The sequence below is a fragment of the Nuphar pumila genome, chromosome 4 (assembly GCF_984573655.1).
Source record: "Nuphar pumila chromosome 4, dmNupPumi1.hap1.1, whole genome shotgun sequence".
Lineage (NCBI taxonomy): Eukaryota > Viridiplantae > Streptophyta > Magnoliopsida > Nymphaeales > Nymphaeaceae > Nuphar > Nuphar pumila.
This window is the reverse complement of record NC_143252.1, coordinates 140,209,145-140,233,226: the sequence shown is the minus strand read 5'-3', so window position 1 is coordinate 140,233,226 and position 24,082 is coordinate 140,209,145. Positions and strand designations below refer to the sequence as shown.

The 24,082-nt window shown below is 39.1% G+C and overlaps 1 protein-coding gene across 1 annotated transcript; it reads left to right on the top strand.

Annotated features, from left to right (window-relative positions):
• Positions 1-9,306: 9,306 nt before the first annotated feature.
• LOC149841325 (vacuolar iron transporter 1-like) lies at positions 9,307-13,981 on the top strand. The gene is made up of 4 exons (XM_090004756.1): positions 9,307-9,611; positions 10,322-10,407; positions 13,193-13,307; positions 13,455-13,981. Exons 1-4 carry the CDS (start codon positions 9,361-9,363, stop codon positions 13,747-13,749), a joined length of 747 nt encoding a protein of 248 aa, XP_089860882.1. The 5' UTR covers positions 9,307-9,360; the 3' UTR covers positions 13,750-13,981.
• The last annotated feature ends 10,101 nt before the right edge of the window (positions 13,982-24,082 follow it).

Sequence of the window (24,082 nt, the reverse complement as noted above, 5' to 3'; positions counted from 1 at the left end):
TGTATGCATTGGGTTTTCCCTCTTTTTTGCCACCTTCGTCCTCACTACCATGCAGCCACCGAGTGTCCCTCTTTCACCCTCACACAACCTCTTCTTCTACCCTTTTGCTCACATCCATCTCTTCCTCATCTCACCTTCTTGTGAGATTTTGGCTAGTAGGAGGGGCAACATTTCATAGAACCTATGTTGAATGAGTTCGATCCCTTGGGGATCCTTGTGAGCTTGGGTTGAATCGCCTATTGCATTGGTTGTTTTCTTATAGTTTGCATGATTTTCTGAGGAGACTGTTTTCTTTCCTGTCCGAACACTAGAGTCAACCCCTGTTATAGTCTACATTCGGGTGGCTTGTTTTGAAGCACATGAGTTGACCCCTGCTTATCACAAGTTATGGAAGCCAAATCGAGGGTTGACCATCATTTTTAAAAAGTCAACCCTTGCAGTGTAAGGTCGACCCTTGATATTCTGAGAGTCGACCCCTATAACTAAGGAGTCAACTCTTAGAAACAAAGAGTCAACCCCTGCAAATGTAAGAGTCGATCCCTGTAAACAAAGAGTCGACCCTTGTGAGCACATAATCACTCCTACATGTATGAAGTCAACCTCTGAACATTAAGAGTCAGCTCCTGAGTTCCCAAAATGGGTTTTCTTGGTATTTTTGAGTTTGGTCTTGGGCTTTTAAGCCTAAGATTTGATAGAGTTAAACCCGGACAACCGTGTATGCATTGACAATACTAGTATCAGTTAATTTGAGCAATCTTTATGCAATAAGTCATCAATTTGATTTTAGTTGGTCCAAGAGAGATCTAGTTTATGCATAAATGCATTATGAGGTTATGTGATGCATAAAAATGAATAATTAAGGACAAACTTTACTAAAAGATTGGTTTGTGCTCCCCAAAATGTGTGCCTTGAGCACACTTATCAAAGATGGATGAGTATTAACATCAACCTTGTGGCAAAACATATAATGATAATTGATCAATTGTAGATTGTCTCTAGCAATGGGGATTAGGTGACCGAGACTCCGATACTCGAGGTGAAGGTGGAGCTATTGTAGTATGCTTAGTAGTGCACTATGTTGACTTCATAAAAGGATAAAATTTATGTATTTTGGGTTTTAGAGAGGGATGCCTTAATGAAGGGTCTAGAACTCTAGTGCAAGTGTCTCAATATTTTTTCAAGGGTTAAAAGACATAAGAAATGGTTCAATGAACACCTTTGGGCAAGTCAAAGATGCCCATAGGGGCCAAGGGAGTGATGCTCCTTGAATATAAAGCATGATCATAACAAAAAGTATATGTTAAGCATCTCATATAAAGCAATAAAAATTAAATAAAAGATTTAATAAAATATTCATGCATGTAGGTTGACATGACATGAGTTTATGAGTTTGGTGTGTGAGGCACTTGTGGGTCAACCCCTATGTTGGATAAGTCGACTTCTTTTTAATGTAGTTATAATTTTTCTGTTATGAGAGTCAACCCCTGTATTGAGAGGGTCGACTCCTCTTGTATATTTGATGTTTTATATTTCCTAGGGTTGGCCCCTATGTGAAGGATCAACTCTCCTTTGGTCTATTGATGTTAGGCCTATTTTTGAGGTTCGACTTCTCTTGAGTTTCTTATTGCGCATGTGTTTGTTAGTCTGTGAATCGACCCCAGTTTGAGGCAAGTTGGCTCCTTTGAATTCTTCTCTTGAGTGTGGCTTATACTCACCAGAGATCATATGAGTGGAGTATTGTACGAGATAAAGTTTTATCTCACACACGTTTTTACTAAAATATTTTCAGAGGCAAAACTAAAGGTGGAATAGGGCGTGACAGACACCAGAGACTCATGGATCTTGATGAATGGACTTGTGGACTCTCTAATGAGAAAAACTTTTAGGGTTTTGTTTATGATGGAAATATGTATATATATATATATGATGTAAAAATTCTTACATTTTGTGAATGAATTATATGTGAAGACTTTTGTCAAATTGATGAAACTCATCCCCAATTCTGATCTTGGGATTCCCAAGTAAATGATATTTCATCAAGGTTTTTAAATAAAAAAAATGCTTGATAAATTCTCTCAGGGTTTGGGTGTCAATTTTTTGGTATTAGAGTAGTCTATAAGTTCAGATCGAGCTCCATGTTCTGTCAACGTTTTGGCATTAATAAGAGTTTTGTGCTAGCAGATATAGTACATTTTAAGAATATATATGTATTTTCCTGGTAATTGAAATTATGATGAGTTTGTTCCCTTTTATTGATAGATCCTTGACACACCTCCATTGTGCATTCCATCGGAGGCTCATCAGCCTCGTAGTTGGGCTGAGCAAAGGGATTTTATGATGGAGGACATCAATGAGTTGGCTTAACACAACAATCATGACTGTAGGAGGTGTCTTATAAGTGATTCCTTGAATTTTATTTGCCAGCTTTTTTGAGAAATATAGATCTAGAGAAGGCCGAATACTGGATCAGGAAGTTAGAGAGGATCTTCATCATCCTTGGGATTCTTGAGGATAAGGCAACCATGTTTGGATCCTACCAAGTAAAGGACGAGGCAAAGCAATGGTGGGAGACCCTCTGAGAAGTTTGATTCGAGTTGACGCTAGTAATTCCCTATAAAGACTTCAAGGAGGTATTCAGTGATGCCTATTTTCATGTTCAGAAGCGAGAACACAAGATGCAAGAGTTTCTGGATTTAAAGCAACATACATTGTCATTACCCGATTACCCGAGTACACCAACTATTTTAGATGCTTGGAATGTTGTTGTCTAAAACTTATTCCACTGAGTGGGCTCAGGCAATGAAGTACACCCAAGGTTGATGGATAGACTGTGAACCAAGGTCTATCGTGAGGTTCGCAGACGCTGAACGGGGCCATCATCATGGAGAAAGACTAGGCAACACTAAAGAAGAATCATAGGCCGACAAAGTCAACGAAATCAGGGCAGGACAACAGAAGGTTTGTCTCCAAGAGTTATGATAAGGCTGCGACATCTAAGAGGCATCACACATAGAAGAAGGCAAATCAGTAGAGACCACCTTCCACTGGAGTTTGCTCGAAGTGTCAGAGGAAGCATGATGGGCATCCTTTCCCATTTGAGTCTGGCACCTACTTTCAGTATGGGAAGCTAGAACACTTTGCTCGAGATTGACCCTAGAAGAAGACATAATCCCAGTTGCAACAACAACATTCCCATCAGCCACCATCATATATTTAGTAACAGAAGAAGCCAATTGGACGTGTGTACGTAGCCACCACAAAGGAGGCAAACACGAGTAGCCGTGTGATCAAAGGTATTATTGCCATCACTGATTCTTCTGCTCGCATTTTGTTTGATTTGGTTGCTACTCACTCCTTTGTGCCATATGATTTCACTAGACTCATTAGTTTACCGATTAGAGAGTTGGATATATCTCTTGAGATGACTACTCCTCTAGGAGTGAAGTTGAGTTGTGTATAGTTCGTTCTAAGTGTCAATGTGTCAATCGAGAGAAATGTGTATGATAGAGTATGATGTAATCCTCTGTATGGATTGGTTGTATGTGCATTTTGTGAGTCTATAGTGTCATGGTGGAAAGGTCCTATTAGAGAGACCCAACTACTCGATGATTGAATTCAATGCTTTGAGCACTTCTAGAAATGGGAGGCTGATCTCCACGTTGAAGGTTCAAAAGTATGCTCGACATGGGTGTCAGATATTCCTTGCAAGTGTTGCGATATTAAATCACTATGTGACGCCGATAGAAGAGTTAGAGGTAGTTTGAGATTTTGGAGGCATATTTTCAGAAGATTTGCTTGGTTTACCACCAAATTGAGAGATCGAGTTTGCTATCGATCTGGTACCCAAGACAACTCCAATTTCAAAAGCATCGTATCGTATGGCCCTAGCAAAGTTGATTGAATCAAAGAAGCAACTGCAAGAGTTGTTGGATCAATGATTTATCAAACCTAGTGTATCATCTTAGGATGCACCAGTATTATTCGTAAAGAAGAAAGATGATTCCTTGAGGCTTTGTATTGACTATCAAATGATGAATCAAGTAACAATTAAGAACAAATATCGACTGCCAAGGATCGAGGACCTGTTTGACCAGCTGAAGTCGGCTAAAGTGTTTTCTAAGATTGATCTTAAGTCTGACTATCATTAGTTGCGAATCAAGGCGGACCATGTACCGATGCCTGCTTTTTAGACTAGATATGGCCACTGTGAGTTTCTAGTGATGCCATTTTGATTGACGAATGCCCCAACTGCTTTTATAGATTTGATAAACCAAGTATTCAAAAACTTCTTCAATAAATTTGTATTCATATTTATCGAGCAACATAAGATCTATTTGCAAATCATTTTGGAGACACTGAGAGATCATAAGCTATATGCCAAGTTCTCAAAGTATAAATTTTGGCTTGATTGTATTGAATTCTTGGGTCACATAATATCAGGCAAAGGTGTTGAGGTAGATCCAACCAAAGTAGAGGCAGTATTGGCATGGGAGCCACCCAAGAGTATCTCAGAGATTCAAAGTTTTTTGGGACTCACAAGATATTATGATACATTTATTCGAGATTTTGTAAAGATTGCAACTCTTTTAACTAAGCTCATGAGGAAAGGAGTCAGATATGAATGGACGTCTCAATATGAAGAGAGTTTTTAGGAGCTAAAGATAAGGTTGACTACAACACTAGTGTTGGCCTTGCCAAGTAGATCAGGAGGCTTTGTAGTTTATAGCGATGCCTCAGGCACAAGTTTGGGTTGTGTTTTGATGCAGTATAGAAGTGTGATTGCATATGCCTCTAGGCAATTGAAGATTCATGAATGAAACTACCCTACGCATTAACAACAATCGTCTTTGCTTTAAAGATTTGATGATATTATTTATATGAAAAGAAATTTGAAGTGTTCTTAGATCATAAAAGTCTCAAGTATCTTTTCTCGTAGAGAGAGTAGAATTTGAGACATAGTAGATGATTGAAATTTCTAAAAGATTTTTAGTTTTCTATCTCATACCACCGTGGTAAGGTGAATGTAGTGGTAAATGCATTAAGTAGGAAGACATCATTATCGACCTTGATTGGTGTGAGTTAGGATTTGTTGAAGGATATTATCGATTGATAGCTGATAGTTGGAGAATCTAGTAATGTGTGGTGTTCACACATAGTTGTCAGGCTAGAAACTTTAGTCAAGATTGTCCAATCTCAATAGTGAAGTCCCTATTTTGGGAGATTCAGGGATAATACTAGTAAGCCAGAGTCTCCAAAAGCATGATTATACTTTTCTTTGGTTATTTGGTTGTGCCTGTTACCCATGTTTGAGAACTTACAGTGATAATAAATTGGAATTTGAATCCCAGTGTCATGTGTTTATCTATGTAGTCAAAAGCGCTAGGTGATGCCTAGTCAGTGGACCCCTAAAACGCTTAGTTGGAGACTAGGCATGACTAGGTGGACTAGTCGATACGTTAATTAAAAATATAAAAAAAAATATGCAAATAAACTGCTAAAATTAGTAAGAAACATGTATGCAACATAAAATCAATCAACAATAAGCAATAAACCAAAAAAAAAATGTCAAACACAAAACATTACAAAACCTACTAAAATATTAAAAACAATTGAATATGCAAAGTAAACAACTATCAACAAATGCCAAATAATTTAAAAACAATCTAAATTTTTAAAATAAAGTGTTCAAACTAATAACAAACATGTATCCAACATAAAATTAAGTAAACATGCTTTTATTCAGCCAAGCAACTAATACTTCATAAAATTAGAAAATAAAAAAAACACATAACATGCTTTGATAGAATCATAAAATCAGAAAAAAATCATGCTTCATAAAATTAGAAAAAGAATCATATGCTAAGAGAAAAAAATCATGCTTCATAAAAAATCATCACACACCATAAAATTGGAAGAAAAATAAAAAAAAGTAGAATCCCATTCAACCAAAAAAAAAATAGTAGTAGTAGTAGTAGAAGAAGAGGTGAGATGGGAAGAAAAAATAGAAGAAGAAGATATGAGAGGAAAAGAAGAAGAGAGAGACAGGAGTAAGAAAAAGAAGAAGAGATAGAGAGAGGCATACCGGGTTCAGGGTTCTTTTTGAGAGAGAGATAGAGAGTTTATAAACCCTCGCCCTCGGCTATCGTTTGAAAAAAAAGAAAAAAAATGTATCCCATTAGGGATACCAATTTTTTTGCCTAGGCAAGGACTAATTAAGCGTCGACTAGGCACCTAGTTGGTGCCAAGGCGGGGAAATTGGTACCCCTGATGAGGGTGAACTAGGAATCATAACGATTTCTAGGTTTCTTCTCGACTAGTCTGACTAGGCACCTAGTTGGTGCCTTTGATTACATAGGTGTTTGTCAGATATAGTTCCAAACATCGTGGCTATTTATGCCTCAACTTTGAAACCAGTAAAATTATCATGTCCATAAACATTGTATTTGATGAAATCGTGTTCTCATTTCATGTTGTACCCTCAGAAAATTCAAAGTTTGTGCAGGACCAACCGATGTTGGGATCATAAGAAGGCCTGATAAAAAATTTGAGGCTTGCGATGGATGGATACTTTAATCGGAGTCCTGTGCTCTCAAGTGGATCAAATCTATGAGTTTTTTGCCTTGGGACTTGTGTTTGAGTGTCCTAGGGTCTCTCTTTATTTTTCGCAAAGAAAATATAGTTCTTTATGTTTTAGCTTATGTTGATGATATTCTTCTTACAAAAAATTCTACAACTCAAGTTATGAGACTTATTAAGTGTTTGAGCAATGAAGTTGATCTTAAAGATCTGAGTGAACTTCATTTCTTCTTGGGAATAGAGGCCATTCATGTTAAGTAGGTGTTGCTTTTGTCAAAAGAAATACGCTTTGAGCTTTCTTAAAAAAGCAAATCTAATGGGTGTCAAACCTGTAACAACGCCCTTGTCAAGTTCAGTTGTCCTTTCTGCGGGTTTTAGAGAAAGCTTTCATGATACTACTCTTTATTGGAGTATTGTTGGGGCTAGGGTTACCAAGGACTCAAGGAAGCATGCTTCTCTGAAACACATTTTAGAAGCGCAAAATGTGTTGCTTTCAAAACACGTCGCTTTCAAAATGCGCAAGAAAACAACCCTTTTAAATTTGAAGCACACTTCCCAATATTGGGAAGCTCGCTTCCCAATATCAAGAAGTGAGTTTTCTTTTTTGGGAGTGCTTGGAGCCTTTAAGATTTTTTTTGCCCAATACCAGGAAAACTCAATTGTTATTTACTTCCTACTCAGAATCCTAGGTCACTTCCTTTTCGGTTTGCTACCTAGGTCGCTTCCCTTCTCATTTTCAAAACGATTTCTTATTCGCTTCTAAGTCGTCCTACACTTCCTGCTTCTTAAAATTTTAGAACTCTCTTGCTTCCCGCTCGCACTTCCTCAACTGTCTAATCCGGTTGGGGCTCTTCAGTATCTTACATTAGTCAAGCTTGATCTGGCAAAAAAAATAACGTTTTAATAATCTCTGAGTTTTTGAAACCCTAATTCTTGCAAAAAAAAACATTGCAAAAATAAATGTCACAAATACTCGCCTAGTTCATTTGGTGAAAAAACATGACTAAAGGGATACAGGTCTGTATGAAAGCTACATACCACTGAATTTTAATTTTCATCGACTTAGCTATCTTATCTTTCCAATCCTCTTTTAATTTAAATAAGTTTTTTTAATGAAAAAAAATCACCAAGAAATCAAAGACTGATAAACTTAGAATTCAAACTCCTTTGAAATCTAGAAACCAAATACACGGAGACCAAAAAAAACATCACCATGTCATAGTAATTAATTTTATTTTCTCCCATGTGGGACTTAGTTCACACATTTAACTTTGTTCTTAGTTTCAATGAACAAATTATCTTGCAATCCAAAAACTCACTTATCATGGGCCTTTTTTTTTAAATGAAAATGAAAAATTGATTGTGAAATTCTTAATAACATCATGGATGAAAAAGAACATATAGAAACTATTAAGACAGGAAACTAGACACATTCAACCCAACAATTTCATTGGTAGATTTTTACTAATGAAAAATAAGAGAGATTTGCTCCACACATAATATGATTCAATCCAACATTACCAAGAAATGAGTTTGAAAAAAAGGAGCCACTCAGCCAAATGAGTCACCATCTTTCGAGGGGAGATTGGAAAAGATGGAGAAGGGGACGAAAGGGTGAGGAACATAGGGAAGATCCTGAAAACAAAGAATAAAAGAAACCCTAAAGGGATCGGGATCGTTATTTTAATAAAATATATACATACTATATATTTTATATTGTATAAAATATGCACATGAACCAAGCTTTATCGAGCATAATTGAGCTCTTCGAGCTCAGGAGGCTGACCAAGCTCGGCTCGTTTGCTCATCAGAGCTCAGCTCCTTTAATGGGTCGAGCTTAATCGGGCCAAGTCGAAGCCCACTCAATTCGTTGTGTATGCCTCTCTCTCTATATATCTCTCTCACTCGTGCAGGTGGGTGGTTGTGTGTTCCACTGGACGGTGACACGTCTCTCTCTTAGTTCTTCTCTTTATTTGTTTCTCTCTCTCTCCATTTGTTCTCTTTCTTTCCCATCTTTTTTTGTTCCTCTTTCTTTCTTTCTTATCTTGATTAGGGCTTTATGTTTTAGGTCTGAATTAAGGATTTTTGATTTAGGGTTTTTCTTAGTATTTTAATTTTATAGTTTGAATAAAATTTAAAATTAAAATTTTTTTATTAGGGAGTTGAATGAATTTTTTTAATTAGGAGTTTTTATATTTAATTTGAATAGAGTTTTTTTCTTTGGTTTTCTTTGATTAAGGATTTTTATATTTAATTTTATGATTTATTTATAATTTATTTTTTTGTAAATTAAGGTATTTTAGTTTATTTATGATTTATTTTTTCCAATTCATTTATTTATTTTAAATAAAAAATATATTTTTCTATTTAAATCCAAACAAATGAACAATTGTTACGTAACAAACAGATCAGGTGTGTATATGTTCTATTCAACTGTTCAGCCACGGGCACACACACTCGAAAATCTAAATCACGTTTTCACACGAGCCACGTGAGCACCTGCATTTCACTTTCCCGTGGCCGTACGGCCAAAGCTTCCAAGTGAACGATTTTAATCTCCCAATAGTCGAATCGAAGAGTGAAGGCAAAGCCATTGGCAAGCTGGGGTTAGGCAGACCCACCATTATTTATTGAACGTACCATTAGGTTTTGAACCTGCAACGTCTCACCAAAAGGAGACGACGTGCATTGACAGCTCTCCCTATCTCCGCTATAATTAAATACTGCACCAAGAGTAATGACGCCCCGCACGCTGTTGGGTCGTTGACGAGAGTGGAGGGAGGGATGGCGACGGGGCCGCAGCACGACGGAGGAGGAAAGGACGGGACTGCGAGGGATGCGCTGCTGCAGCACAAGGAAACGCACTTCACGGCGGGGGAGATGGTCAGAGACGCCATCATCGGCGTCTCCGACGGCCTCACCGTCCCCTTCGCCCTCGCCGCCGGCCTCTCCGGCACCAACTCTTCCTCATCCGTCGTCCTCACTGCCGGCATAGCCGAGGTCGTCGCCGGAGCCATTTCCATGGGCCTCGGAGGGTATTTCTTTCCCTCCTAACCTTACTCTTCTCTCCCTCAAATTCTGTTTTTTTTTTTTCATTTTTCTTGGTTTTTCTTTTCTTGATTTTCTTTGGGGTTTCGTGTCCCCAAACCCGTCCATCTCCGAGATGAACGGCTACCGATGTCGTGCCATCGTCCTTGGTGTAAGTGGGCGTGTGTTTATGATGCAATAAGAACAAAGTTTTTTTTTTGTTGAAAATGCCAAATCACCGCTGATCGGTTTTGCAGCATAACGACCGTCCATCCTGCCAATCAAGGGCAACAAGCACGGCTAGGGTTGCGCTTCAGGGCCAGCTCGGCCCAGCTAAGCCTGAGGCTTGTTGGCACTCGACAGGTTTGGCCCACACCGAGGCCCAACTCAACTCGTCCGGATCGAGAGCAGATCAGGTGATCTGTCAAATCACTTTAAGGAAGTGATTTGACATCTTCACCGTCCATTGATTCATCTCAAAGGACCTCATGGTCTTTTGTGCGTATTGTAGACGGTGAGGATGCCAAATCACTTTCCTCAAAGTGATTTGGCAGATCACCTGATCTGCTCTCCTTGTGGGCAGCTCCAGTCGTTTTTAACCGAGTAACTTTCGGCGAGCCTTTTGGCCTTGTCAACCTTACTCGACTCATGGCTTAGGCAAGCCATTCAACTATTCAATTTCCAAAGTAAAACAAGAGAAGGAGTTCATCTCTTGCAGGTTTCTGGCAGCTAAAAGCGAAGCAGATCATTACATGCGCGAACTGAAAAGAGAGCAAGATGAGGTCGTAAATCTCCCTAATACAGGTATATAGTTAATGCTTCTTTAGTGATTCCCTCTCTCTCTCTCTCAACAAAAAAAGATTAGTGATTGAATCGGTTCAATATTACGTGTTTCAACTGCATTGGAAACTATTGCCCGTTATTAACATGTTAAACAAAGTGTCAACCACAATTTGGACATGAACATTGGCATGTTAAGTGTTGGACTTGAATCGGAACCAAATCATAACTAATGTGGAGTTATATTTCCAATATGCTTCTCATTTTTCTACTTGGTCGGGATTTGAATTCAGATCCAAAATTTCCTAAGGTCAATCTTGGGTTTTTGTAATCAAACTAGGACCATGACAGACTTGAAACTAAATCCAAAGTAAAAACGAAAGTTTAAGTACATTTGGATGTAGACATTGTTTCACCTTTCATATCTAGATTTATACCTTAAAGTAAGCCATTTTTAAGATTGAAGCAAGGTCAAGATATAGATTATCTTTCAGCCCACATCATCGACCTTATATTGGCTAGCCTCCTATTGGTAAAAACCCTTGAGGTCCCGTTGCGTTGCCCACCGGAGAGTACACCTAGCTTCGACCTTGTGGAAAGGAATGCCACCCACGGGTTTTGAACTTGTGACGTCCCATCAACTTGGTAACATTCACAAGTCGCCCCCACCAAGTGATCAGAGACCTTGTGGGCATCTTTCAGTCCATATTTGAGTAGGGGTGGACAACGTGCTGAGCGGCCCAATGAGCCAAGCGGACCCAGCCCGTCATGGGCCGGGTTTGGGCCAACGTTTTAGGCCGGGGCCCATTGGGTAACGGGCCGAAACCCAGCCCCTTATGTATGCAGGCTGGGCTTGGGCCGGCACACCTGAGTTATTTATTGATTTTTTAATAATATAAAAAAAATTAAATATTGCATAGTAACTTGCTAACTATTACTATTTACCAAATAAGTTACATTAATGTATTAATGTTATGAAAACTAGAAATATAATTAATTGGGTGCATGGGAAGTTGAGAACTTGTTAAATATTACTATTTACAAATAGATGCCATGGGCTGCTCTTCAAACCCGAGCTCTTTAAAAACCGGGTCAAAACCCGACCCATTGGTAAACAGGCTGGGCCATCTTCGGGCTGGGCCGCACTTAAAGCCTGGCAGGCCGAGCTCTAAACGGGCCCTGGCAGGATGCCCACCCTTATATTTGAGTATCCAAAAGACATCTAAATTTGAACTCTTATGTGGGTCCAATTATGGATCTATATTTGGAAACACCTAAGTTTAGCCCCAGAATTTAACATATATTGCAATAAAATTTGGACCATATTGTAATCCATCTGGATTTTACCGAGCTGTGGATTTTATTCTAATCTTATATCTAAAATGGTAGCCTTGATATGCATCGGTTCTCTGCATGATAACATAATAACGAAAAAGAGATTGTGGGAAAAAGGTTTTACAAAATAGAAATAGGTTAAAGTTGTTCCTGATTCAACATAGGTAGGACATAAAGCATACCAACCCAAATCTACAATCAGTCTCATAATACTCAATGAGGTAAATCCAAGTATGAGCCAAATATTCATAGGAACCCATTTTTTCGTTCATGTCTGAGAGGTGTTTGATGGTCTGAGTGGGCCCACTTTAATCCCTATTTTTGAATCATCCTCAACCAAAGAATGGGTATTGGCTCAGACGTGGTTAGGTGATCCGGCCGAGTACTTTGCAAAGTAATCGGGCCATTTAAAACACAGAAAATCGCTAACGCGTGCAATGATTTTCTGTGTAAAACACAAACACAGAAAATCGCTAAGCTTGCACCGATTTTCCATGTAAAACACAAAACACAGAAAATCACTATACTTGCACTGACTTTCTGTGCAAAACACTGAAAATCGCTACATGCACAGCAATTTTCTGTGCTTTGTGTGGCCTGAGTACTTTGTAAAGTACTTGGGTCCGATAACTGGATCTGCTCCGGTATCGGCTTTTAAGATTTAAGAACTCCTTGACAATTTGAATCATAAAATGCCGTCTTTAGTCATGATATTATTGAAAACCTGTAAACAATTAATGTGCTAGCTTGGAATTCATTGACCCTTTGAATTACAAAGAGCTGCTTTTAATCATAATCTATCTTAGCTGACATTAAAAAAAAAGGACACCCACCCGACAATGAATATCTAGAATATCATTTCCTGGAATCAGTTATTTACATCTTAGCTTATGGAAGTATAGTTTATGGCGCCTTAGGACACTGTTCAAACGGCCCCTTAGTCTGTCATGTTCGCTGAAATTGCCTTATTTGGCCTCTCATATGGACTTTTCCGCTATAAATGCTTTTGATATCAATCTGAGTTAAGAAGATCAGTTTGTGTTTGATATCGATCCAGTTAATAGAACCAACAAACTAGGTTGTGACGCATATTGATGCAGATTAATAGCAGGATGCAACCTGGGTACTCCATAGCATCCATTCATGTCCATTTTTGGTGTTTATATTTTTTATTTCAATCTTTTACAATGTATTTGAGCATTGATTCTATGTATCTATATTCACAAATTGGAAGTTTATTGAAATTAGTAATCTATGAGAAGATCTTTCACCCATAAATATATTAAAGATGGATGACTGACGGGTTTTATAAGAAACATGTCATGGATGATTTTTTTAATTGCTATTTCCTGTTGTTTTCAGTTTTTATCGATAGTATAATTTTAGCTGTTTCTAGATATTCTGGTTTCGTAATTGCGCTTCAGAAAACGCGCTTCCTAAAGTTGCATCGCATATGATCTTATGTTTGTCACAGAGGCTGCAGAGGTTGCAGAGATATTTGCTCAGTATGGGCTGGAACCACATGAGTATGGCTCTGTGGTAGCAGCTCTTAGAAAGAGACCTCAAGCTTGGGTTGATTTCATGATGAAGTAAGAACACATTTAGTTACTCTTTCAGTTTCCACATATTGATGTATGTATATGCTGTAATTAATAGTTCTTATGGAAAAAGTGCATGCAGCACATCTATCTTATAGTACTAAAACATTTTAACTTCTTACTAAAAATGAAATGCAGGTTTGAACTGGGTCTTGAGAAGCCAGAGCCAAGGAGGGCAATAGAGAGTGCATTGACAATTGCCATAGCTTATGCAATAGGTGGCCTGGTTCCCCTCAGCCCTTATATGTTCATCCATGTAGCCGCAAGGGCCATGATAGTATCAGTGATTGTTACCCTTATTGCTTTGCTCCTGTTTGGTTATGTGAAAGGCCGATTCACAGGGGACCAGCCCATCAAGAGTGCCCTGCAAACTACACTAATTGGTGCCATTGCCTCAGCTGCTGCGTATGGAATGGCGAAGGTTGTGTCATGACATTTCAATAAGCTTGTGCATTGCATCTTGGCTGATGTGTACTCAATTTTGTGCCTCTGCTGCCCTGGTCTCCACCGCCTTCAGCCGCCCTCTCTTCCTCCTGACCTTGGCTGAATTTGTCAGATTTTCGTTCTTTTTTGGACTTTTGTCCTTATGTTTTTCTGTTTGCTTTCGTGTTTTCGGCCCTTGGTTTGGGTCTTGTGTTTGTTTGCTCGCGGGCTCAACGTTTGTTGACCTTTTGTCTTAGTAATGTTGATGTTTCATTCGTCTCTCTCTCTCTCTCTCTCTCTCTTTCTCTCTCTCGAAAATTTTATAAAATAATTCAAATTGGGCCTAGATCCATATTTCGGATCTAGGACCCATAAAGGGGGTAATTAGGATTAATCGATTTAAACCTCGATTTAATAAATAAATAAATAAAATTTTAAGTTTTTAAATATTTATCCGAGGATCCACAGTTGGATCCATTTGGATCCAACTTAATGGATCCATTTTGATTTTTGGGGCCGGGTTACGGGTTCGGACCCGAGCCATGCCCCATGTTACAGCCCTTTTAATGAAAAGGGAAACCCGATAAGGGTTGCCCGATAAACCTGAAAACAAAAAAATAGAAGGGGGGGGGGGGGGGGGGGCAGGGGGGTTACGCAGAGCGTAACGACCCCGCACCCATCTCGGCAGAGGAGGGGGAGTCTGGGCCGATAAAAGCAGTGGAGGAGAGGGGTTTTCCCTCATCACTCGGGTCTCTCTTTCGTCCCTCGTCTCTCTCTCAGTCGGTGCGCGCGCCGGTGGATTTGAAAGTCGCCGGTGAACTGCGGCAACCCACAGGCCACTACGAGCTCCCCTGTGACGGCAACAACAAGAAGCGACGCCGTCGGTCCTGTTTCGCGTTCCCAGTCTCCGATCACCGGAAGGATCGCCAGAAAAGCTCCAAAAAGGTACGGTGCTTCTTGGATTTTGGGTGGGGGATCGAACCTGAGTTCGATTTCGGGTTGCGATTTGAGAGGTGGGGGTTCTTGGCTGCCGGAAAATCCTTAGGTGGTAAGGGTATCAGGTTTTTCGGTGGTTACGACCCAGATTTGGGGGTTTTCGTGTATAACCCTAACCCGAAGGTGGGGTGGGGGTTATGGCTTCCGAAAATCCCACTGTGTGTGATTTGAGACATTATCCACAGGAAACCCCATCGATGCATGTATCTTTCGTTTTTAAAAGGGTAGCAAGGGGTTTTCAGTGGTCTGGCAACCTATTTGGAAAGAAAAAAAAAAATTAGAGTGCAGCCCTAAATCGATACCGTGATTTGGGGGGGGGGGGGGGTTCCCTGGCCGGGAACCCGTGAATATGCATAAGATGAGAAAAAGAAAGGTGAAATCTCAAGCTGGAGGTTCTTGAATGATTTTAGTAAGTTGGCAGGATATAACTTAAATGGTGGAATTTTCGTTAGCCAAATCGCTTAAATCCATCTATGTAAATCTTTAAATCTTTGGATCGTTGATAGCTATTTACAGACCTGTTGCTACTCGATTATTTCGGGTTGAATCATTACCTGTCTTTCCTATTATTGTTTGTTTATGACTCACTGTTTTTTTTTTTGGGACATAGTGTCTATGCCTGTATTTTGAAAGGGGGAAAAGGGGGTTGTCTGATGGCCTGCATATAGGAAATTTTTGTTGATTTCCATTAAATTTGGAATTTGTGCTATCCTTAAAATCCAACGTGTTGCTGGGTATATTTTTGTTAATGAGCTGTAAATCATTTTATGCATAGAATTCTTTTACATTTGACTACAGTAGGCTTGATCAATGGCTTTATACTAAGTGGAAATACTAAAGAAAAACTATTATGCTTGCATTGCATTTTTGGTTTCTTGCAGTACTGTTGCCAACCATGCATCTTTTCTTTTTACAACAAATTAAGTAGTTGTAAAATACACTCTTGGAACTCACTTGGAAGCATACCCCTTAGCATACTAAAGTCAAAGTTTTCAGAAATATTGTTATATTCTCTTAAGCTTCATTTGAACTTGCTGAAAAAGCTTTCCATCAGTTGAAAAGGGAAAGGAAAAAAACTCAGCTGATTTAGCAGTACTAGCTGTGAAGTTTTGTTTGAACTGTGGATGTTTCCTTTTTAACTGTTGATGATGTAGAAATTTGATTGTTGATCTTTTAATGACAAAGAAATGGCTAGATGAAATGTCTATTTTGACTAGCGTTAGAACCAGTTATCATGACCATTGTACAGTTTTTGACAATTTTAGTCTTGTTGTTTTGTTATAAGTATTGAGTGGAAGGATAGCATAAGATCATGGGTTGTGTGGAACCCTGCCAAGCCCAGCCGAATGGTGCTGGACTATATTTTTACAAAGAAAAATATGGTAAATGACATTTTCTAAACTGTCCATGCTTGTGGACAAATGACAGGTCGATTGAATCCTTGTTCATGTATAGTATGGCTCATATGGAAGCTTAGCTTAGCACTTTAATTTTTCAGAATGCTAGCTAATCGTATTAGACCTGACTCTTTGCATACAAGTGAATGAAAATGCTAATATGCTTAGACTTGATTTGGATATCGTTGTCTAGTTGTTTTCATGGGCATGAGAAATCATGAAACTAATGCTTTATTGCTTGAATATACATGCATGGGTGTTCACATGATATAATAAAATTTATCAAGGGATGACAACATACATTTTGGTATAAATATGTGAATCCTTGCCCATGAATCTTTGAAATCATGCTTGTGAGTGTTGTTGTTTCATGCCCATGGTTATATTGGCATATATGGATGCGCATTTGGAAACACTTGTCGTGGAGGTTTATGCTTTCACTTGACTGTTATGATTATGGTACTCAGGAGTGTGAGCATGATTCAGTTATTCTTCTTGAACATGTATGCTTGATTTATATGTGAAATTGTACATGTACACTCACACACCTAAAAAAACCATGGATTGGTTAATACCCATATGTGATGTAGGTAACACACACATATTGAAAATGCATATGAAGGAATTATGACATGCATATGTTTGGGTGTATGATTGCATAAGTGCACATGCCTTTGGTACTATTGGCCTAGTGTTACGAATAAAACACTAATTTGGTTTTGTGATGTGGTGCATTGATGGCCTAAATGGACATCATCGGCCTGGAGAGCCGTGGGTTTGGTTTTCTGTTACTTATGTTTTTAAATGCATCACTTGAACCACATAAGATGGTTTGGCACATTACTACACTGTTCTAGTGGTTGGTACGGGCTGGAGTCCCGAATGGGTCCCTGCAAGGGAGGATGCGGGGTTTTCACTTTACTTTTGCATATGGTGTTGCAAACTTAAAGAATGAACTTTAAATAAAAATAATGAATAAGAACAGTGTAATATACATTTTGGGATATCTCATCTAGAGTATGAGAATCTTAGATATCCGGTCTTAGGGAGACTGTGAGGATACAAAAACTCCGTGTGCGTTGTTGCCCCTGAACCCGATATTGAGGTTCTTCTCCTGGCCACGGTTTTAGGGAGAGCCCGCCACTTTACCCGGGAGTGGTGTGTTAGTCACAACTGTGAGTTTATGGTACCAAGAAAGTGGCACTTGTGGGCGTGGGGTGTCCTTTGTATCCCCGACATTAGATGTGGAGGTCTAATGTTCTGATGGATGGTGTTGTTTCCTGATATCGGTCGAGGGCTAAGTTGGAACCCAGTAATAAAATACAAATTGTGTGTTAAGCTACCCTGAGAACCTACTTGACTTTTACCCGTTTGGTGTATCCGCGGGCAACGGTAATTAAAAAAAGGAACTTAAAAATGTGTGCATTTAATAGGGCATGCATATGGAAAGATGAAACTTAAATGCAAGATAACAGAAGAAATCATGCATTGCACATAATCATGCATTTTTCTGTTATGCATTAGATCATGCATGTTTGACTCATTCTTGATATATGACACTGCTTTACTGTTCTTGACTGGTGAGTATATGCAATTATTGGTATTTGAATGTTGCAAATGTTATATTTGCACTCACTCAATCACTGCATGAAATCTTATCCAAGTTCTTTCTCTCACCTGGTTTCTTTAGAAGTAGCTGTGCTCAGAATTTCGGTTCTGACACCCTACTTTGGTGGTTCTTCACAGGATATGGTGAACATTGAAGTTGGACATGCATCTGGGGATGGATGAGAGTCATACTTGAGTCTGACGGCTTCAACAGAGGACATAGTGACTCTATTTTTGCTTCTTTTAGTTCTTTTAAAATTCTGCAATTGTTACTTTACTTTCAGCTGAAGAAAACCTTGTCTTTGAAATTTTCTTACTGATTAATAAAAGAGTTTTAGTTGGTTGATATGGATGATAATTGCAACTTCGTTTGTGGTGGTTGGGCTATCCAATGGAAAGTGGAAGTGTGAGGACCCCAGATCTCTGAGAAGGTTTCCGCAACTTCTAGAAAAAAAAAATTATTCCGCATTTTTAAAGGGTCTGGATTGGGGTCGTTACACTTTTGTCCTTATGTTTTTCTGTTTGCTTTCGTGTTTTCGGCCCTTGGTTTGGGTCTGCTGTTTGTTTGCTCGCGGGCTCAACGTTTGTTGACCCTTTGTCTTAGTAATGTTGATGTTTCATTCGTCTCTCTCTCTCTCTCTCTCTCTCTCTCTCTCTCTCTCTCTCTGCTCCAAGTGAACTGCTTATATTTTATTGAGTTCTGAAGGAAAACTTTTTCCCATACAGTGTTCATATAAAATTTCTCTTCTACAATATAAAAAATAGGTACATGGGCATATCATACAACCTGAATAAGAATATTTAGAAAAATTTACAGTTTTTTTTAAAATATAGTTAGTGAGGTCATAAAATCTGCTATTTATATATATCTAATATTTGATCACATGTAAAATGCAAGATGAGCTATTTGATCATATGGTTTTCTAGTTATGCACAAGCCATGCTAATTTAAAATCCTCATTTCCTCACAATTGTAAATAATTGTTAAGCTTGCAATAAAACAGCTAGTTTCAACGATAATTATATATTTGTGTATCTACATTCTATAAAAAATCAAAGCTCCATGAAAAGTTTCATCGAATTCTTAAGTTATAAAAAACATTTCAATCGAACGTTCTTGCCTCAAAAAGGTGAAAATCCATGAAAATTCTATCGGCTAATTTACCTGGAGGTATGCTTAGTTTTACTACTACTAGGAATTTGGTTTGATTTTTCAGATAAGTTCAAACAAAAGCTTAAGACGGGAAAACATTTCCAATTAAACATTCTTGCCATTAAGAACAATTCTCTTGGGCTGCTTGCCTACTTCTAAGGATGTCAACGGATTGGATGTTATCTGATGTCCGACCCCAATTGGGACTTTTATTAGTCAGATTCAGTAAATGAAATCAAATCCAATTAGTAAATTGATGCGTAGCATAGGCTCTGGGGGCAGGGGTCCTAGCCTCAGAGTATTATGATGCGGCATGATGATCATATGTATGATATGCTGAGCCATTTCGACCTGGTGTTTGTTTCGGGTGCAGTTTCTTTGGGTTATAAGTTCAAAAAATTAATAACTGGATTGGGATTTGGCTTAGGATGTTACAACAGAATTTGAGGAATGTCTAATTCTGATGGATATTAGTCGGATATGAAATTATCCTTTTCCACCAGAATCTGATTAGCCAATATCCAATTAGTCAGATCTGGTATGGGTTACATCCGACCCAAATCTGACCCATTTACTTCCCTACTGGCTACTCCCTGCTATTGTTGCGAAGGTGGATTGACCAAACACATGGATTAAACCAACCCTTTGCATGGTGGCATGCATGATTGGGTTGCCACATTTACCGAGGACCGGAGTGAGTGTTTACAGTGTAAAACTTCTTGAATATGTTTTCCCTGCCCACATGTATCCAACTCAAGATGAAAACCTTAAGCCGACCCACCTAACTATCCTAAAGATCACTTGATATGCCGAACATAAATGTCCATGTAAATAAGAGACTGGGTTCAACTTTCAGTCGTACCCTAAGGTAGGTGCAAGGACATCCATATGGTGCAAATAGTTTCTTTACAAAGCACTCAGAAAAAAGAAAAAGGCCACTATTCGAAGATAAGCATGAGAAGTGCAAAATAATCCACAACTGTCAAGAATGTGAGCTTAGTTTTGCATAATTCATATGTAAGAAAATATCCGCATATGTGCTAACATAGCATCGAATTCCAGTAAAGTATTCACAATGTCCAACAGACTCCTGAAAGATTACACCAAATGAAACCTATTTTATCTTCTTTTTAAGTGATTTATTGAAGCATTCCAATTGTTCCCTTGCGACTTACATTGTACAGTTGCGCTTAGAGTCTGTTTTGCTTTTGTTGAGTCTGATGTAAGCTGCCCGGTTTAGGTGAATCAATACCCCGAAGGGGCAGCCCGTATACTTGAACTGTAATAGCCTGCGGGCAAAATTGTGAATGAAGTAAATGCGTTGAGTTTTCTTTTGTTCACTCTCGTTGTGATTGCTTCTTGTGATTGCAATTTCTCTCCCTCTATTCTCTCTTGCTCTCTGATTACAAGCTTCCGCGATCGGCAAGCGAGCTGACAAGTAGGCTTGCGGCGGTGGGGAAAGATCGTCGCGCCGCGTTGACCCATTGAAGAAAATATGCCCGTGATAAGTGGTACCAGAGCCCGTTCTCGTGCTAGGGAAGGGACTCCGGAGTCAGTGTCGACAAGCTGCGATTTGTGAGCAAGACATCGTGGCGCCTTATCAAAACTTGTGCAACATTAAAGGCAAGGCAGTTGTCGAAGCTGAGAAAATTGGTTCACCTCAGAGCCAAGAAGAGTTGGTTGCAATTGTTAACAAGCTGGTGGAAGATGTGACTTCACATGAAGAAGCAATTTCACGTGCATGTGAATCATTCAGTGGACTGAATGATGTGGTGGCAAACCTGCAAGAGCAGGTAAACTTACTAATGGGGCATGTCACTTCGTTGATGACTACAGTGACCGACTTGCAGACTGAAGTAGGGGAGCTTCAGTTGAAAAACCGTACGTTGCAGCGGACGGTGACCCTAAATGGCAGAAATGGTGAGAGGCCATCAAGGATTGATGTGCCAAGACCCGCAAAATTCAATGGCTCTTGTGACAGCAAGGTCATTGAGAACTTCTTGTTCCAAGTAGAAGACTACTTGGATATTCAGAATGTGACCCTTGAAGATCTGAGGATTAAGGCTGCAACAGCCTTACTTGATGGAGATGCTATCGCTTGGTGGAGGCGGAAGCGCAGCGACATAGAGATGAGTCAATGTGAAGTGCAAAATAATCCACAACTGTCAAGAATGTGAGCTTAGTTTTGCATAAAATATCCGCATATGTGCTAACATAGCATCGAATTCCAGTAAAGTATTCACAATGTCCAACAGACTCCTGAAAGATTACACCAAATGAAACCTATTTTATCTTCTTTTTAAGTGATTTATTGAAACATTCCAATCATCTTTTGATTGAACAAAGTTTTTTAAATGAAAAAAAAATCACCATGAATTCAAAAACTGATAAACTTAGAATTCAAATTCAAATTCGTTTGAAATCTAGAAACCAAATACACAGTGACCACCAAAAAAACATCACCATGTGACAGTAATTAATTTTATTTTCTCACATGTGGGACTTAGTTCACACATTTAACGTTGTTCTTAGTTGCAATGAGCAAATTATCTTTCAATCGAAAAACTCACTTATCATGGGCCCTTTTCTTTTTTTGAAAGAAATTTGAAAAATTGATTGTGAAATTCTTAGTAACATCATGGATGAAAAGGAACATATAGAAACCACTAAGATGGGCAATCAGACACATTCAACCCAACAACTTCATCACTAGATTTTCACTAATGAAGAATAGCACAAAGATTTGCTCTACATAATATGATTCAATCCAACATTTCCAAAAAATGAGTTTGTAAGAAAGAAGGAGCCACCGACACCGAGCCTAAGTGCTAGTGGTGGTGGTGGTGGTGGTGGTGGAGTGGCAGAAAGAATCGCAAGAAGAGTCGTCATAATTTGAGGGGCGATTGGCGAGGAAGAAGAAGGGGACAAAGGGTCATGGAACATAGGGAAGATCCTAAAAACAGAGAATGAAAGAAACACTAAAGAGCCTGGGTGATATTTTAATAAAATATATACATACTATATATTTTATATTATATAAAATATGCACACGAACTTTGAGCTCCTCGAGCCCAATAAGCTGACCAAGCTTGGCTCGTTTAATTTCTCATTCGAGCTTGGCTCCTTTAATAGGTCGAGCTTAATCAGGCCAAGCTCGAGCCAACTCGGTTTGTTGTTCATACCTCTCTCTCTCTCTCTCTTTTGTTTTTGTTTCATCCTGCTGTGACACCTCTCTCTCTTGGTTCCTCTTTTTGTTTTTTTCTTTCTTCTTCTTTCTCTCTCTCCTTCTATGTTTCCTTCTCTTTCTTTCCCTTTTTCTTGATTTCCATCTTTCTTTTTTTCTTATTTTTTTTTCTCTTTAGGGCTTTTGTTTTAGATTTGAATTATGGCTTTTTTATTTAGAGTTTTCTTTGATTTTAATTTTATGGTTTGAATTAAATTAAAAAATTAAAAATTTCTTTGATTATGGCTTTGAATGATTTTTTTTTAATTAGGAGTTTTTATATTTATTTTGATTAGTTTTTTTCTTTAGTTTTCTTTGATTAGGGATTCTTATATTTCATTTTATGATTTATTTATATTTTTTATTTTATAATTTATTTTTCTATTTGAATTTATTTATCAGTTTATTTATTTTTAAATAAAAAATATAGAATTTTCTATTTGAATCCACTGAACAAAGAACAATTGTTACATAACACGCAGAACAAGTGTTCTTTCCAATCTTAAACAAGGATTCATGAAATCTTGAACCCCCTCGACCTGACTCGCACAGCCACGGGCACGCACTCGGAAATCTAAATAATGTCCTCACACGAGCCACGTGAGCTCCTGCATTGCAGTTCCCCACGGCCGTACGGCCAAGCCCACAAGTGAACGATTTTAATCTCCCATTGGTCAAATCGAAGAGTGAAGGCAAAGCCTCTCTCTGAAAGGCAAGCTGGGGTTAGTTAGACCCACCACTAATTATTCAACGTACCATTGGGTTTCGTACCATTGGGTTTTGAACCTGCAACGTCCTACTCCTACTACAAGGAGACGTGCATTGACAGCTCTCCCTCTCTCCTCGCTCTAATTAAATACTGTGACGCCCCGCACGCTGTTGGGTCGTTGACGAGTGTGGAGGGAGGGATGGCGACGGGTCCGCAGCATCACGGAGGAGGAAACGACGGGAGTGCGAGGGATGCGCTGCTGCAGCACAAGGAGACGCACTTCACGGCGGGGGAGATGGTCAGGGACGCCATCAACGGCGTCTCCGACGGCCTCACCGTCCCCTTCGCCCTCGCTGCCGGCCTCTCCGGCACCAACTCTTCCTCCTCCGTCGTCCTCACCGCCGGCATAGCCGAAGTCGTCGCTGGAGCTATTTGCATGGGCCTCGGAGGGTATTTCTTTCCCTCCCAACCTTACTCTTCTCTCCCTCGATTTTTTTTTTTTTCGTTTCTCTTGGTTTTTCTTTTCTTGATTTTCTATGGGGTTTCTTATCTCTTGGTTACTCTTCCGCACACACAGGTTTAATTTTTAATAATATTTGCATAATAACTTTACTATTTACAAAATCAGTTAGTTGTGAAAGCTAGAAAGATAATTAATTGGGTCCATGAGAAGTTGAGAACTTGTTAAATATTACTATTTACAAATAGATTTGGGCCAGGCCAGACCCAATCCGGTTTACATTGGCCCATTGAACCTATTGTCGGGCCATGGGCTGCTCTTCAAACCCGAGCTCGTTAAGAACCGGGCCCAGCCGTCCCCGGGCTGGGCGACACTTAAAGCCCGACGAGCCGTGCTCTAAATGTGCCCAGGCCAGGCCGGATGCCCACCCCTATATTTGAGTATCCAAAAGACATCTAAATGTGAACTCGTATGTGGGTCCAATTATGGATCTATATTCAGAAACAATTAAGTTTAGCACCAGAATTTAGGTTAAAGTTGTTCCTATTATACCAACCCAAATCTACAATCAATCTCATAATACTCAATGAGGTAAATCCAAGTTTGAGCCAAATATTCATAGGAACCCATTTTTTCGTAATATTCATAGGAACCCATTTTTTCGTTCATGTTTGAGAGATGTTTGAAGGTCTGAATGGGCCCACTTTAATCCCTATTTTTGAATCATCCTCAACCAAAGAATGGGTATTGGCTAATTAACGCGTGCAGTGATTTTCTGTGTAAAACATAAACAAAGA